At 41.3% G+C, this 16,794-nt stretch overlaps 1 protein-coding gene across 1 annotated transcript in view; it reads right to left on the bottom strand.

Moving 5' to 3' along the window:
* Nucleotides 1-401: 401 nt before the first annotated feature.
* LOC137378210 (disks large-associated protein 4-like) overlaps nt 402-16,794 on the bottom strand; it is a 241,043-nt gene continuing 224,650 nt past the window's right edge. Inside the window, exons 10-11 of the mRNA XM_068048408.1 lie at nt 13,362-13,514; nt 402-7,904 (exon numbers count right to left, since the gene is read on the bottom strand). Coding sequence (XP_067904509.1) covers nt 7,686-7,904; nt 13,362-13,514 — 372 coding nt within the window. The 3' untranslated portion in view covers nt 402-7,685. The remainder of the gene's footprint in view (nt 7,905-13,361; nt 13,515-16,794) is intronic.

Raw genomic sequence — 16,794 nt, 5'->3', positions numbered from 1 at the left:
ACTGTTCTAAAAATGATTATGAACCACTCCTTTGGTATTCTTCAATTACAGCAAAATATCAACTGTTTAGTTTCTACTGCACAATAACTTCATAACAGTTGGGTAGAAATGCATTAGGTTTTGGAAATTAGCTAAGTCTTAACAGCAGAGATGAGGAATGTGATTCAGAATAGGTGCAACAACTGTCTTGATATAGAGACAATTAACAGTTTACAGACTGGATTCCGATATCTGAGTCAGGAGTCAGAGCTGGAAGCAACATTCTGGGGATTGTTTTTTTTTTAAAAACAGATAGGAAATCATAGTAAGCAATGCCTTTGTAAAATTATGGCATTCTATGGATGTATATTTTATCTGAAAGTACCATCACTCCTATAAAAGAAAGACCATCACAAAGAAACTCAAGCTAGAAGGCAACTTTGCCTCCAGACATCTCTTTATGGAAAATTTTGGTTTTTTAAAAAAAAACATCCACTAACAATGATAGTTCAATGATGAGTAACAAATCTCGTCCATCTCTAGTAAAATGTAATCTCGTCCTAATGCATTCAAGCTTGGGCACAAGTGCAGATAATCAAGTCTTCAGATGAAAAAAGCATAAGCAACCGTTCAGAAACAAATTCAGATTTACCATAATTGCACTATAACCAAACAAGATTTGAAATTAAAACCTTTTGTTCGTGGATTTAATGTTTAAGCAATGGCATCTTGAATGTTCAAAAAGTAATTATTTCTTCTGCTAAAAGCCATTAAAAGAAAATATGAGAACCTGGTTGACAAACATTTGGCAATCTTCTAAACACAACAGTACAACTCGGAGGTGGAATAATGGAGACTACTACACGATAGAAAGTATATTTGGACAAAAGCTATTAGGTAGTGCTTATTTCATGTTTTTATGAAAGTTCAACTTTTTTTTTTTTTGAACAGGACACTTGCACCTAACAGGATTCTTAAGTCAATCAAAACACAATGGTTCTCTCCATAATTTATCTTCATCTGAATGCTTAAAATCTTAACTAGTTATCTACATATAAACAGCCACTTTAAGCTACTACTAGATTCAGGAAGTAACCATAACAAATGAGACAAATACTTTAAATTTTGGCTGCAAAATCCAAGAACACATCTTAAAAGGTTCGAATACCAGGTCGGTTTTGTTAAAACCTTTTTTGTTGTATGTGCTTGTTTCATAAAATGATTCTACAATTCTGAATCTTTCTGTATCACTTCTGTACATTTGAAAAAAATGAGAACATTGAAATGCTCTATTGCTTTGCTCTACTGGATGGTAGAGAGGTTTTACATCATTTTACAGCAGCACTCAATTTACAGAGCCAATGGAAGCATATTCTGAAAAGCTATTGTTTCTGCAGATGAACTACATAAACATATTTCTTAGAACAAAAGTAGCAACACCCAATAAAATTGAGCTCAAGTTTTGTTATTTAACGAAACTTCATCTTCCTTCAAATTTTCAACAATTAATAATTGATGTTCTTTTTCCAGTCCTTTTCCTGTTATGAAAGTGATCATTTTTTGTTTAAAATATTTTAAAGGAATTTATAGTTAAGCTAAATAAATGTCGGATCAGTTTTTTTAAAATCAAGACGACAGTGAGGGAGCCAGATTGGTAAGTGTTGCTGGTTGTCACATGGCTCAGGTTAGGTTTTGAACAGAAACCCTGGCAACAGGGACAGAAAAATGACAAGCCCAGTAGTAACAGAGACCACCTGGGATGGGCAGAAAAACAGACCAGTTTTTTGGTTGTTAGTTAGTATGCGTGTGTGTTGACTTTTATCTCCTTCCAGAAGGCAAGTGCTGCTGAAGTGTCAAAAAAGGACAGGAGATTGCCAAGAAAGACGACTACAACTCGGCTTGCTTTTTCGCAATTCCTTAAAAGATTCTGTGAAGTTTGTTATGTCGATTTTTCTTGTTTCCTGTATTTCAAGAAAGTCTGCTAAAAATAATTCTCAACGCCGGTTGAGGATAACCGTGCTAAAGATCCTGCCTGCGTATGCTTAGAGGTTGGACAATGTGCCAGATTGGTGCAGTGTCTCATCTGCTTTTTTTTTCCAGGGGTGGGAAAGTAATCTGCCCAGGTGTTTTTTTTGTCTGTAACTGAGCTCTGATCTTAAAAAAAATCCTATTTTTAAAATTTTGTTTTCTGTTAATTGGAGTGTGCGTGTATACGTGTACGTGTGTGTGAAGGGACTAAGATAAAAGGGGACTTTAAAATTTAATGTTGGAATTTTTAAGAATTTGATCCATCTGATATTGTTTTACTTTATTACTAGTTAATACTTGTTTTATAATAAACTGTTAATTTTGTTGTTCAATAAAGAAACCTGGTTAGTGCATTCTATTCTGGGAAAAACAGTGTAACTGATTAACTGTTTCAGTAAGTGGGAAAATTTTTAAAGTATGTTGTGATCTGTGGACAAGTAGGACTGAATTAACAGTGTACTCCTCCTGGCTTGGTCATAACATATTTGGCGGCTCTCTCTTTCTGGGATAAACCCAATGCTGATAACGTACAATTGTAAGTGGGGCAATAACAACTGGAAAAGGAAAAAAAAAAAACACGTTTCTTGTGCAATAAAGTTTACACCACCAGAATGTCTAACAGTTGCTGTGACTTTTCTGGGGAAGGAGAATGTATCCTCAGTGATTTGAAATGCTTAACCAAGATTAAACTAAAGGATTTGGCAGATATGTTGGCATTAGAGTTAAAATCAGGAGCTAAGAAAGCAGACATGATTGAATAACACAACATTTGGAATTGCAAGAATAAAACAAACCAGGGGGTATGGCGGTTGAATTAGTTAAAATTCAGTTACAAATGAGGCAGCTTGAACTTGACAAGGAAAAGAAAGAAATAGCAGTAAGAAAACTTGAACAGGAAAAATAGAAAAACTTAAATTTGAGTTTGAAAAAGTGACAATGAAAAAAACTTGTGTGTGAGGAAAAGGAAAGGGAAAGAGAACAGGAATATCAGATTAGCAAGCTGGAACTAAGCCAAAAGAGTGGTCTTGACTTCAGTGAAAGTTCTCCTGGGGAAAGATCTGTCTCCAACTCAGGACCCAGTGGAGAGCTGTTTAAATTTGTGCAGGCGCTCCCAACATTTTAGGAAAGGGTCATACAGGCATTTTTCATTGCTTTTGAAAAGACAGCCACAGATGAATTGGCCAAAGGAAAGCTGAACACTGCTTATGCAAAGTAAGTCAATGGGCAGAGCTATGAACTTTCTGCTATGCTGAGGAGGCTTCTGTAGATTATGAGATAGCAAAAAAGGCTATTCTCACTGTGTAGGAGTCAGTGCCTGAAGCTTACCGACTGAAATTTCGGAACCCCTGGAAATGATCAGGCAGACTTGCATAGAATTTGAGGGGGTAAAACAAATTAATTTTGATCGTTTGATACAGACACTAAAAATGGAAGTTACGTATGAGAACCTTGGAGAACTAATTCTCCTGGCAGAATTTAAAAATTCACTCCCTCCATTAGTAAGAACTCATGTAGAGAACCAGGAGGTTTCAAAGGCCAGAGAGGCAGCAGAAATTGATGAGGTTGTGTATAAGCCCAAACCCTTTGTCCGTCACCCCTACAAACCCGAGAAGGATAGAAGGTGGGAGGGTGAAAGGAAGGCAAGTAGCTGGGGACAAGAAGGGACAGCTGGCAATGCCCCAGGATCTCCTCCTCAGGCCAGAAAGGAAGGTGCTGAGATTGGAAGCAAGGTCCAAAAGTTACTATTGTCACAAGGTGAGACATCTTCTTGCAGAATGCTGGAAGTTGCAGGATAAACCCATGGAACTTAATGGGGTGCACAAAGCCAATACATTGAAAGGGGACCTGACCAACAGTACAGCAGATCAGGCTGTAGCTCTGACTGCAGCTGTAAGGCCAAGTACAAAAACCAATGTGAGTGAAGGGGTTGTGAACAAAATATCAGAGCGTTGGAGGGAATTGTCAAAAGGAAAAGTAACTCCATATCCCTCAAGTGAGGAAGGTAAACCTACAGTTATATCCAGGGATACAGGAGCCACCCAAACTCTCCTGCTGTGGAATGGCATTACTTTTCCACCAGAGATTGCACTGAACACAAGTTTTAGTGAATGGTATTGGCGGGGAGTATATACCCGTACCTTTGTATTAGCTGCACCTACATGTGACCTAATGTCTGAAACAGTAGCTGGAGGAGTTGTCCACAGCTTGCCAGTAGACAGAGTTTACCTATTCCTGGGGATTGACTTGGCTGGAGCAAAAATAGTAGCTTCGCCAGTAGTCACAGAAAAATAAAGAAGTTAAAAAGAGACAGAAGAGTTACAGGAATAGGTTCCAGGAATTTTTCCTTCTTGTGTAATAACCTGAGCAATGGCTAAACAAGTTCCATTATCATATGCAAAATTGGCACCACAGTCAGATAGCCGAATATCTGAAACGTTCTTTGGGGATTTGGATAATCCAAAGGAAATATTTAATGTCTTCTCTGATCACAGCTCAACAAGCTGATTCAGAGTTGAAGAAGGTGGCACAATCAGCTCCAACAGAAGGCTATTATATTGAAAATGGGGTTCTAATGAGGAAGTGGAGACCTCCTCACAGACCTGCGGGTGAAGACTGGACAGTTGTTAGTCAGATAATGGTACCACCAAAGCATTGCCAGAAACTATTAGGGTTAGCACATGGGATTCCTCTAGCGGGACATGGGGGGGGGATTCAGAAACTAAAGCACGTACAAGTCAACATTATTACTGGCCAGGTCTCTCCAAGTACGTGGTGCAGTTTTATAAAATGTGCCACACATGCCAGATTGTGGGAACCATTTGGTAGGGTGTTGGTAGACTGTGTAGAATCTTTACTGAAAACAAAAGTGGGACACCAATATATACTCAATCATGGATATGGCTACTCAGTTCCCAGAAGCCATTCCCTGGAGAACAATTTCTGCTAAGGTAGGGGTACTGAAGTTAACCCAGTTCTTCACTAGATATGGATTACCGATAGAGGTTCAGTCAGATCAAGGTTTCAATTTCATGTCTAAAATTTTCAGAAAGTTAAGGGTAACTTCGGTATAATACAGTTAAAGTCTTCAGCATGCCAGCCACAGACACAGGGAGCTTTAGAAAGGTACCCTCGGACCCTCAAAACAATGATTAGGGCATACCGTCATGATTGGGATAAAGGGCTAGAATTTCTTTTGTTTGCCACTAGTGATTCACCTAATGAGTCTACAGGTTTTAGTCCTTTTGAATTAGTTTATGGACTTGAGATAAGAGGTCCTTTAAAACTAATTAAAGATAGATTTTTGGGACAGAGAGATGAATCCTCTGTGTTGGATTACGTATCCGTGTTCCGGGAACGGCTTACGAGAGCTTGCAAAGTGGCTCAGGAACACCTTAAAGCTTCCCAAACAATTATGAAAAAAATGGGCAGACAAGCATGCTAAGACCCGAACGTTTCGACCAACGGATGAAGTGTTGGCATTGATACCTTTACAGGGTGAACAGTTGAAGGTGCAGTTCAGTGGTCTATATAAATTGGTCAAGAGAACTGGCGAAGTAAATTATTTGACTGACACCCCAGATCGCCAGAAGAAGAATCGACTGCGTCACATCAATATGTTAAAACAATGTTATCGCCGGGAGGAGGAGAAGCAAGCACAGGTATGTCAGGTAGTAGGGACACTGAAAGATGAAAGGGATAGTGAGGATGAGGCAGAAGGAGGCCTAGACAATTCTCAAATTGAACTTCTTACTATCTGGTTAACTAATACTGGATTGCTAGGGAAATTGAACACTATGCTTTCATATTTACATGCAGACCAAGGAGAAGACCTAACAAGGATACTCACAGCATTTGAGAGTCTGTAGGGATAAGCCAGGATGTACAACCTTAGCCACACACAATGTGAAGGTAGGGGGAATCCATTCCTATAAAACAACATCCTTAGTGCTCAAGTCCAGAGAAACAGGCCCAAGTAAAAGCAGAAATCCAATACATGCTGGAGAACCACCTAATAGAACCCAGTCAAAGCAGCGGGAGTTCGCCAGTAGTATTAGTGCCTAAACCTGACAGTTCAAATAAACTGTGTAGATTATAGAAAAGTTAATGCAATAACAAAGACAGACTCCTACCCAATTCTTCTTTTGGAACTGGGGGGTTCTGTTTGGAAGGTTGCAGTCAGCTGATTTGGTGATAGTCTTCATTGAAAAATTTAAAAATCAGCGTGTCAGATTATTCCGATGGAGTTTACGGTTATAACCTTATCTTAAAGATTATCCATATGGTGGGTAAAAATAATGTTATTGCCAATGCTTTGTCGAAAGTCAAGTTAATTGAATGAAAAGAATGAATGAGTATGTGAGAAAATGTGTTTTCTATTTTTCCCACACTTTGTAATGAAACACATTGAAAAATGGCATTTCATTCCTCTAAGGGTGGAGATATTAAAAAAGTGATTGTTCTTTGTTAATATTTTTAAAGGAATTTATAGTTAAGCTAAATAAATAAATGTTGGATTGGTTTTTTATTCAAGAGGACAATGAGGGAGCCAGATTGGCAAGTATTGCTGGTTGTCAGTTAGGCTTCGAACAGAAACCCTGGCAACAGGGGCTGATAAGTGACAAGCACTCCTTTGATTGGACAAGCATGGTCGTAACAGAGCACCTAGGACGAGCAGAAAAACGGGCAAGCTTTTTGGCTGTTAGTCAGTGCGTGTGTATTACCTTCTGGGAGGAGATAAAAGACAAGTGCTCTGAAGTGTCAAAAAAGGACAGAAGGAGAGAATTCCAAGGAAGAACAGAAGACTACAACCCAGCGTGCTTTGTTGCAATTCCTTAAAAGATTCTGTGAAGTTTGCTGTGTCACCTCATCTTGTTTCCTGTATTTCAAGAAAGCCTGCTAAAAATAATTCTCAATGCCGATTTAAGAGAAAAGAACTGTCCCGGGTGTGTTTTTTGCCTGTAGCAGAGCTCTGATCTAAAAATCCCATATATATATATTAGTGTGTGTGTGTGTGAGAGGGAGAGAGAGTGCAAGTACAGAGGGACTAAGGTAAAAGGGGAATTTAAAATTTGGTTAAGGTAGAAAGGGGGACCGTTGAAATTTAATGTTGGATTTTTAAAAAAATTGATCTGTTAGTGTTTTACTTATTTACTAGTTAAGACTTGCTTTATAATAAACTGCTAATTTTGCTGTTCAGTAAAGAAACCTGGCTAGTGTGTTCTAGTCTGGGAAAAATATAGTGCATCTGATTGACTGTTTCAGTAAGTGGGAACATTTTAAAAAATATGTTGGTGACCTGCGGAGAAGTGGGAATGAATTAACAGTGCACTCCTCCCGCCTCAGTCGTAACACTGTATATGCCAGAGAAAACACAATCTACTATCGAGGTTTGAATGATACACAAAGCAAGTGGTTTACTGTACAGAAAAACTGACTGTGATGGATAAGAAAAAGCCATGCAAATGATCGAGAAGCATGGCAACCAATATACACACTGATGAGATCAGATTTAACATTTAGAAAGAAAGGATTTTAATAGTCTGCTGTTGAATAGCAATGCCAGATATACTAATAAACATTGCATTCTATTACTTGATGCTTAATGTTGCTTGTAGATTAGCACAGACCGCTCAAGTTTTAAAGTTGGCCCAAAATGTATACAAAAGATTGCCTCCAATTCACAGCCGGGTCTGTGCCTCAGGAACATATATCTCAATACTATCTGCGCTCTCTGTTGCAGAGTTCTGTCGTACAGATGCAGCTCGCTTAGCTGCCATTAATCGCTTGCGAGCTTCCTGGCGTTGCTTGTCTGCTGAATCGGTCAGTTTCTCCCGATTTAAAGGAGTCTTTGCCTTTGCTGGTTTCTTTGGCACTGGAGGTGGCAGTTTTTTCTCTTCCTTGGATTGGGGGTGGGGGTTCAGGGAGGGAAATACAATTAGAATAGATGTTATTCATATCAAGGTGACAGTTTGCTGCATTAGAGTCATGTACCAAAAGGTTTACCAGGATTTGTTTTTGTATCAATTTCCCCAATTCGATTAGACTTAGCAGCTAACAGAAGCACTGAAATTAACAGCAATTCTGTAATATAAAAGCAGCAGTACCAAGGAAAGCTGAAGCTGCAAATACAACCAAAACTTTGTGGTGTCCAAATCAACTTCATTCTGTAGTGCTCCCTCACCCCTCATCTCAAGTATAGATGGGAGCACCACCAATACAAGGGACAAAGGCAGAAATCAAAATGCTACCACCAGGTTTAGATTAGGTAGTGAAACGGTTTTACTACCACTCATCTAGAGACCATCCCCACCAAGCGTCAAAGATATCCAATCAAAGGAACAGCGTTTCACAACTTTCAAAACAGATGCAGGACAAAAACTGACTTCACGTCATCTTTATTACGATGCACTTACAAAACGAGTTTAACATTGATACAGATGGGAGAAAAGAAAATACAAAAGTGACATCACAGAGTAGGGAAACAAAGCAGCTGGGGTGTGAAGACTGGTAGGTTAGCTTTGAATTTAATCTAAAATCAAACAAATATGAAATAAAACTTGAGTGATTCATGAGTATATAAACTAACATGATGAGGCGGGGGGGGGAGCAAAGAGGCGGGGGGGGAGCAAAGAGGCGGGGGGGGGAGCAAAGAGGCGGGGGGGGGAGCAAAGAGGCGGGGGGGGGAGCAAAGAGGCGGGGGGGGGAGCAAAGAGGCGGGGGGGGGAGAAAAGAGGCGGGGGGGGAGAAAAGAGGCGGGGGGGGAGAAAAGAGGCGGGGGGGGAGAAAAGAGGCGGGGGGGGAGAAAAGAGGCGGGGGGGGAGAAAAGAGGCGGGGGGGGAGAAAAGAGGCGGGGGGGGAGAAAAGAGGCGGGGGGGGAGAAAAGAGGCGGGGGGGGAGAAAAGAGGCGGGGGGGGAGAAAAGAGGCGGGGGGGGAGAAAAGAGGCGGGGGGGGAGAAAAGAGGCGGGGGGGGAGAAAAGAGGCGGGGGGGAGAAAAGAGGCGGGGGGGGAGAAAAGAGGCGGGGGGGGAGAAAAGAGGCGGGGGGGGAGAAAAGAGGCGGGGGGGGAGAAAAGAGGCGGGGGGGGAGAAAAGAGGCGGGGGGGGAGAAAAGAGGCGGGGGGGGAGAAAAGAGGCGGGGGGGGAGAAAAGAGGCGGGGGGGGAGAAAAGAGGCGGGGGGGGAGAAAAGAGGCGGGGGGGGAGAAAAGAGGCGGGGGGGGAGAAAAGAGGCGGGGGGGGAGAAAAGAGGCGGGGGGGGAGAAAAGAGGCGGGGGGGGAGAAAAGAGGCGGGGGGGGAGAAAAGAGGCGGGGGGGGAGAAAAGAGGCGGGGGGGGAGAAAAGAGGCGGGGGGGGAGAAAAGAGGCGGGGGGGGAGAAAAGAGGCGGGGGGGGAGAAAAGAGGCGGGGGGGGAGAAAAGAGGCGGGGGGGAGAAAAGAGGCGGGGGGGGAGAAAAGAGGCGGGGGGGGAGAAAAGAGGCGGGGGGGGAGAAAAGAGGCGGGGGGGGAGAAAAGAGGCGGGGGGGGAGAAAAGAGGCGGGGGGGGAGAAAAGAGGCGGGGGGGGAGAAAAGAGGCGGGGGGGGAGAAAAGAGGCGGGGGGGGAGAAAAGAGGCGGGGGGGGAGAAAAGAGGCGGGGGGGGAGAAAAGAGGCGGGGGGGGAGAAAAGAGGCGGGGGGGAGAAAAGAGGCGGGGGGGAGAAAAGAGGCGGGGGGGAGAAAAGAGGCGGGGGGGAGAAAAGAGGCGGGGGGGAGAAAAGAGGCGGGGGGGGGGGGGGGGGGGGAAAGAGAAAAGTCAGCCATCAGGGACAGGAGAATGTGGCTGCAGCTGCTGCTGGTATGCGGCCTAAAAGGGCATGAGTGCAGGAGCCTCAGGCTTTGCGATTGTCCAATAGGTCTGAGGTTCTTTCAGCTTGTTTGGATGAGAGTGGGGGCTGCAGGGTGGATGAGCAAACTGACCATGGCACCATGATACAGGAAGCCATTCAAAAGGGGGGAGCAAAAAGGAATGTAGAGGTAGTAGGGGACACCATAGTGAGGATAACAAAAATTGGGACCTGAATATTGAAGGGTACATGACATTTAGGAAGGACAGGAAGCTAGGAAAAGGTTGAGGGGTGACTCTGTTAATCAATGATGGTATTAGCGCAATAGAGAGGGATGACCTAAGTTCAGGAAACCAGTATGTAGAAGCGGTTTGGGTAAAGACGAGAAATGATAAAGCTAAGAAGTCACTTGTAGGAGTGGTGTATAGGCCCCCTAACAGTAACCACATGGTTGGACAGAGTATAAAAGGAAGAAATAATGGGAGCTTGTCAGAAAGATACTGCGATAATAATGGGGGATTTGAATCTACATATAGACTTGAAGAATCAGACGGGCAAAGGCAGCCTCGATGAAGAATTCATAGAATGTTTTTGGGATAGTTTTAAAACAGTGTATTCTGGAGCTAACCAGAGAGCAGGCTATACTACACCTGGTATTGTGCAACGAGATAGGATTAGCTGATGACCTCGTAGTGAAGGTGCCCCGAGTTAGCAGCGATCATAATATGATTGAATTTTACATTCAGTTTGACAGTGAGAAGAATGGGTCCAAGATTAGTATTTCAAATTTAAACAAGGGCAATTATGAGGGCATAAAAGCAGCACGAGTTAAAGTGAACTGGCAAATTAGGTTAAGGGATACGTCAATAGGGATACAGTGGCAGACATTTAAGGGGATATTTCAGAATACACAGGATAGATACATCACAACAAGAAAGAAAAATTCCAAGGGAAAGACCCACCATCTGTAGTTAACTGAAAAAGTTAAGGTTGTATCGACCTTCAAGAAAAAGTATATAATTGTGCAAAGATGGGTGGCAGGTCAGAAGATTGGACAGAACATAAAAAGCAGCAAAGAATGATTAAGAGATTGCTAAGGAGGGAAAAATTAGAGTACGAGAGAAAGTTAGAAATATAAAAACAGATAGAGTTTCTATAGATATTTAAAAAAGAAAAGTTAACAAAGTGAGCGTTGGTCCTATAGAAAGTGAGTCTGGGGAATTAACGAGAATAAACAGAAGTCAGATGAATTTAACAAGTATTTGGCATCCGCCTCATTATAGAAGATACAAGTAACATCCATAAATAGCTGTAAACCAGGAAATGGAAGGGAGGGGGAAGCTCAAGAAAATTACAATCACCAAGGAAGTGGTACTGAGTAAATTGTTGGAGTTGCAGGCTGACAAGTCCCCGGGTCCTGATGGACTTCATCTGAGGGTCCTAAAAGTAGCAGCTAGGGGGATAATGATGCGTTGGTTTTAATTTTCCAAAACTCCCTTGATTCGGGGAAGTTTCCATTAGATTGGAAAATAGGCAATGTAACTCCTTTATTTAAAAAAGGGGAGACAGAAAGCAGGAAACTACAAACCAGTTAGCTTAACATCTACCAGAGGGAAAATGTTGGAAGCTATTAAAGACATTAAAAGCAGGGTACTTAGAAAAATTCAAGGTAACCAGAGTCAACAGTTTTGTGAAAGGGAAGTCATATTTAACCAATTTATTGGAGTTCTTTGAAGTAATTTGCTGTGGGTAATGGGGAACCGGTGGATGTACTGTATTTAGATTTTCAGAAGGCATTTGATAAGGTGCCATACCAAAGGCTATTGCGGAAAATAAAAGCTCATGGTGTAGGGGGTAACATATTGGCATGGATAGAAGATTGTCTCTATTTCCTGTTATCTAGCCAGAGAGTAGGCATAAATGGGTCATTTTCTAGTTGGCAAGATGTAACAAGTGGTGTGCCACAGGGATCAATCCTAGGGCCTCAACTTTTTATAATTTATATAAATGACTTGGATGAAGGGACCGAAGGCATGGTTGCTAAATTTGCTGATGACACAAAGATAGGTAGGTAAGTAAGTTGTGAAGAGGACATATGGAGGCTACAAAGGGATATAGATAGGTTAAGTGAGTGGGCAGATATCTGGCACAGTATAATGTGAAATTGTCCATTTTGGCAGGAAGAATAAAAAAGCACATTATCTAAATGGTGAGAGATTGCAGAGCTCCGAGATGCAGAGGGATCTGGGTATCCTGGTGAATGAATTGCAAAAGGTTAGCATGCAGGTTCAGCAAGTAATTAGGATAGCTAATAGAATATTATAGTTTATTGTGAGGGGAATCGAACATGCTTCAGCTATGCAGGACATTGGTGAGACCATATCTGGAGTACTATGTACAGTATTGGTCTCCTTATTTAAGGAAGGATGTAAATGCATTGGAAGCAGTTCAGAGATGGTTTACTGGACTAATACCTGGAATGGGCAGCTTGTCTTATGAGGAAAGGTTGGACAGGCTAGACTTATATCCGTTGGAGTTTGAGTGTAAGAGGCGACTTGATTGAAACATACAATATCCTGAGAGATCTCGATGATGTGGATGTGGAAAGGATGTTTCTCTTTGTGGGAGAATCTAGAACTAGGGGTCACTATTTAAAAATAAGGGGTCTTCCATTTAATACAGATGAGCAAAAATTTTTCCGCAAAGGATCGAGTCTCTTTGGAACTCTGCTTCCATTGTTTTTTGAGGAAGTGAGTCTTTAAATATTTTTAAGGCAGAGGTAGATAGATTCTTGATAAGGGGTGAAAAGTTATCGGAGTAGGCAGGAATGTGGAGTCAAGGTTACAATCAGATCTTATTGAATGACGGAGCAGGCTCGAGGGGCCTACTCCTGCTCCAAATTCAGATGTTCACATGATCACCTTATGCGGTAATAGGTGTCTCACTCCAGTTTGCTCTGGAACAAGGTCAGAACCAGACTGGATTTTGACTGCATTGCTACTATAACTGCAATGTTCATGCCTTGAGGTAATTCAAGTGCCTTGTACTGAAACAACAGAAAATGCTGGAAACATTTCAGGTCGATGACCTTTTGTGGTTCTGACAAAGTCATTGACCTGAAACATTAATGTTACCACAGATGCTGTATTTTCTGCTTTCAGCACAGTGTCATTTTATTTAAGAATATGAAACTTCATTGAAAAATTAAAAACCAGGAGTATGAAATTAACTGACATTTTGATCTGCTGTACTATTAAAAATAATTATTCAGTGGGTATTATAGCACATCTCTGCAAACCAGATACCTAGCAAGAGACACTTCTGTGCAGACAGGATGAAAACTCATGCTTCCAATAAACTTAAACTAGAGGGATATACAGACCAAGTTAAACTCAAATGTGCATATTAATTTGCATTTCTTCAAATTTTCTAAAACATCCATCATTAAACTGTACATTTCTCCAACACACAGTAGCCTCCATGTTGGCACAGAAATACAACTGCAGACTTCAAATTATTAGATAAAACTATAACATACCTTCTTCTCTGGCATTTCAACTAGTTGCCAGTCATTAGTTTTAAGATGATAAAGTTCATCAAACTTCAAGCTAATGTCTTCAATGGAAAGCTGCAGCATATCCCAAAAGCCAGCTAAATCTTGTGCAGTTGGTCGAGGGTTTGCATTTTGGTTCTACAAAAGCCAGAACAGCAAAGTGACAATCTGAATTATGGAGAGTTGTTGCTCCTCTCCCCTTTTGACTGTTAACTCTTTCCTGACCAATGCTGAGTACAGTGCCATGAGCAATATTTCAGTACCTTGCCCAGAGGGCCTTTTTCATGTGCATTGGTGTGGGCATCAGAAAATGTGATTGTGGTTTTGCACCTGAGTCTAGTCCATTCTCACTTGTGCATTCAGCAGCAGAGGGAACTGTACAACATTCAGGAGAATGAATCCAAGCTGATCTGCACCTCTGTAGCCAGTGATGAATGCGCATCAATTTAAAACTGATTGAGGAGAGGCTCGGAGAAATTTCTTTATTCAGATTTGTTGGAGCATGGAATGCTTTGTTACAGGATGTGGTTAAGGCAGCAACCACCACATTTTTAATTTTGATATTTGAGGTCAGCTGTAGCAACCTTATTACCATGCATCAAGAAAGTCATGAACCAATCAGGGGACCCGCCCTAATTTCCATGACTCAGGTTCAGGCCAGCTACTGAATTTGCCCATAGAGCACTCATACAGCTGTGTCTGTTGGTTTTATCCAACCACATATACTATACTTAATTCAGCACAAAACCTTTTGGAATACCATTTCTCTCTTCAAATCAAGTGATCAACTTATCATGGACAACCTAATCAATCCCACAGGTAAAGTTAAAAACAAAAATAAAAATCCCTTTCCACACATTTCTTAGCAAGCCTCCATAGAATTGTTGTCCAGTTTTCTGACTAAAACAAGTTGTGAAATGAAAGCAAAACAGGATATCATTTTCAAAATAAATTCAATGTACATGTTAAAAACTACTGTAGTTTGAATGTGCAATATCCAATATTAATACCTTATGCTTAGCAAAATTCCTCAAGAGGTTAGTAAAGCTAACATACAAAGAACTTCAAAATGAAACAATGATCCATCAATGCATCTAGAGAGAATAATCTACCTTTTATTTTCCAAATGTCACAAATAACATTCCTAAACAGGACAACGATGGAAGATGAGGGATCTAGCAACTTAGGTATTGAGCTCAGTTTGACCAGAATAATGTTGAAACTCTGAAGTACTACAAATGTCCTGTAGGGGTCACTTAATATACTTTAAACTCAGTCAGAGAATGACCGTTAATGTAGAAAAGGCATTTTACAGAAAGGAAAGAAAGACGTGAATGTACAGAGATTGCAGAAATGTGAAGTATAGTTCAACAATCTCAGCAACCCTTTTGCTCAAAGTCTGCACAGGAAGCTTAAGTTCCACTGACAAGTGTTTTTTTAAAAATTAAGAATAATGAGCCTGCCTCACATGAACAGAGCATGTCATAGAATTGTGAAATAGTGCAACATAGAAGGAGGCCGTTCAACATAAGAGTCTGCACAGTAACTATTACTAGTCTATAGTTCTTTCAACTCTCAGCAATTTCTTTGCAAACCTGCACACCTCTCCCCTTCCCACTATTTGGTGGCCTAATCAAGTAGTGCAACACCTCCTTTATTGTTTCTCAACTCCAACTTGATTCTTTGAATGATCAAGGATATTTATTCTCTCTCTCTCGCACTTGTTTTACTTAGTGAGTATTAAATATTACATGCCAATTTCACAAAACATTTGTGTAGAACAGGAAGAGGAAAAAAAGTGCTGGATTCTCTTGGGACACAGAATTCAAGCACACAATAGAGATACTTTAGATGGCAGAACAAGCAGTGAACACACAGTATTGGAATATGCCAAAGCAATTTTCCATATCTGTAATTTCATATTAAATTTAAATTACAGGCTCAAAGTAAACAGTCCCAATGCCAGAGTCAGGTCCCATGTTGAAATGGTCCACTTTCTAGGCAAGGTCTATGGGAGTCACTGATAGTATCAGATTGCTGCCCATTGCAAATCCTGCCCAATTTTCTTTTCCACTTACTTCACACTCCCCTTTACAAGATAATGGTTGCGGAAGGTGAAGAACAGATATCAGTGCAGACTTAATTTCTAAGAAATAGGTTAGCTAATGTATCAAAGTACAAGTCTTTCTCAATGCAGCTTGTGTTTCTTACCCTGCCTCCTTGCCATGCAGTGGCAGACAGAACAGCACCATTAAAGACAGATTTTATTACTGATTTTAAAAAAACCAGGTTTTTGTTTTTTTTTCCAGTTTTATATATAGCTTTAAAAAAAGAGAAAAATCAGGAAGCTGTGGACCCCTATTTGAATTTAGAGATAATCAATCCAAGTCAGCATTTACTCAGACATCACTAGAACCTAAGATGATCAAATCAAGGACTAAAAATGGTAGTTAGGTTAACTGACAACCCATAATTATTGACAATTCACTACAACTTTATTGGACGTAATGGCAGTTCAAGTTCTTTTCAATTCTATGAATTTATTTTTTTGATGCATAAACTACTGTGGGCAAGAACTGAGTTTGATTGAAATTGAATCTGGATACAACTAAAAAATGGTCAGAGTTTTAAATATAGCCAATTCCTATGTTAAAGTCTGCTTTGCTTGGAAGATAATGCACATCAGATTATATAAATACACAGAAAAAATTCTTTTATTACAGTTTGTTGAAACACATTGTACGACTTGCGTATTTTCAAAACACACTGTTGTTACAGTAACTGAAATAACCTAAACAATTCTCAACATTTCCACCCCTCTCTCACCTTCACATGGTCCATCTCCGCCACTTCCCTTCCTCGACGACTGTCTCCATCACTACAGATAGGCTGCACATCAATATTCAGTACAGGCCCACTGACTCCCAGCTACCTCGACAACACTTCCTCACACCCTGCCTCCTGTAAGAACTCCATTCCTTTCTCCCAGTTACTCTGTCTCCGACGCATCTATTATGATGCTCCCTTTTGATATGTCTTCCTTCTTCCTCAGAGGATTCCCCCCCTCACCACCGCCCCCCACCCACCACTGTGGTTGACAGGACCCTTGACCTTGTCCGACCTACTTCCCGCACTTCTGCCCTCACCCCTTCCCTCCCTCCCAGAATCACGACAGGGTTTCCCGTTTCCTGACTTTCCACCCCCACCAGGCTTCACATGCAAAGGATCATCCTCCGCCATTTCTGCCACCTCCAGCGTGATGCCACCAAACATCTTCCCCTCCCCTGTCAGCATTCCAAAGGGATCGTTCCCCTCCGTGACACCCTGGTCCACTCCCCTACCACCATCGAAACCTCGTCCCTTTCCCACGGCACCTTCCCATGCAATCACAGGAGATGTAACACCTGCTCTTTTACCT

Source organism: Heterodontus francisci, chromosome 16 (assembly GCF_036365525.1).
Source record: "Heterodontus francisci isolate sHetFra1 chromosome 16, sHetFra1.hap1, whole genome shotgun sequence".
Taxonomy (NCBI): domain Eukaryota; kingdom Metazoa; phylum Chordata; class Chondrichthyes; order Heterodontiformes; family Heterodontidae; genus Heterodontus; species Heterodontus francisci.
Note: the sequence above shows the minus strand (reverse complement) of the source record. Positions and strands in the feature narration are given on the sequence as shown.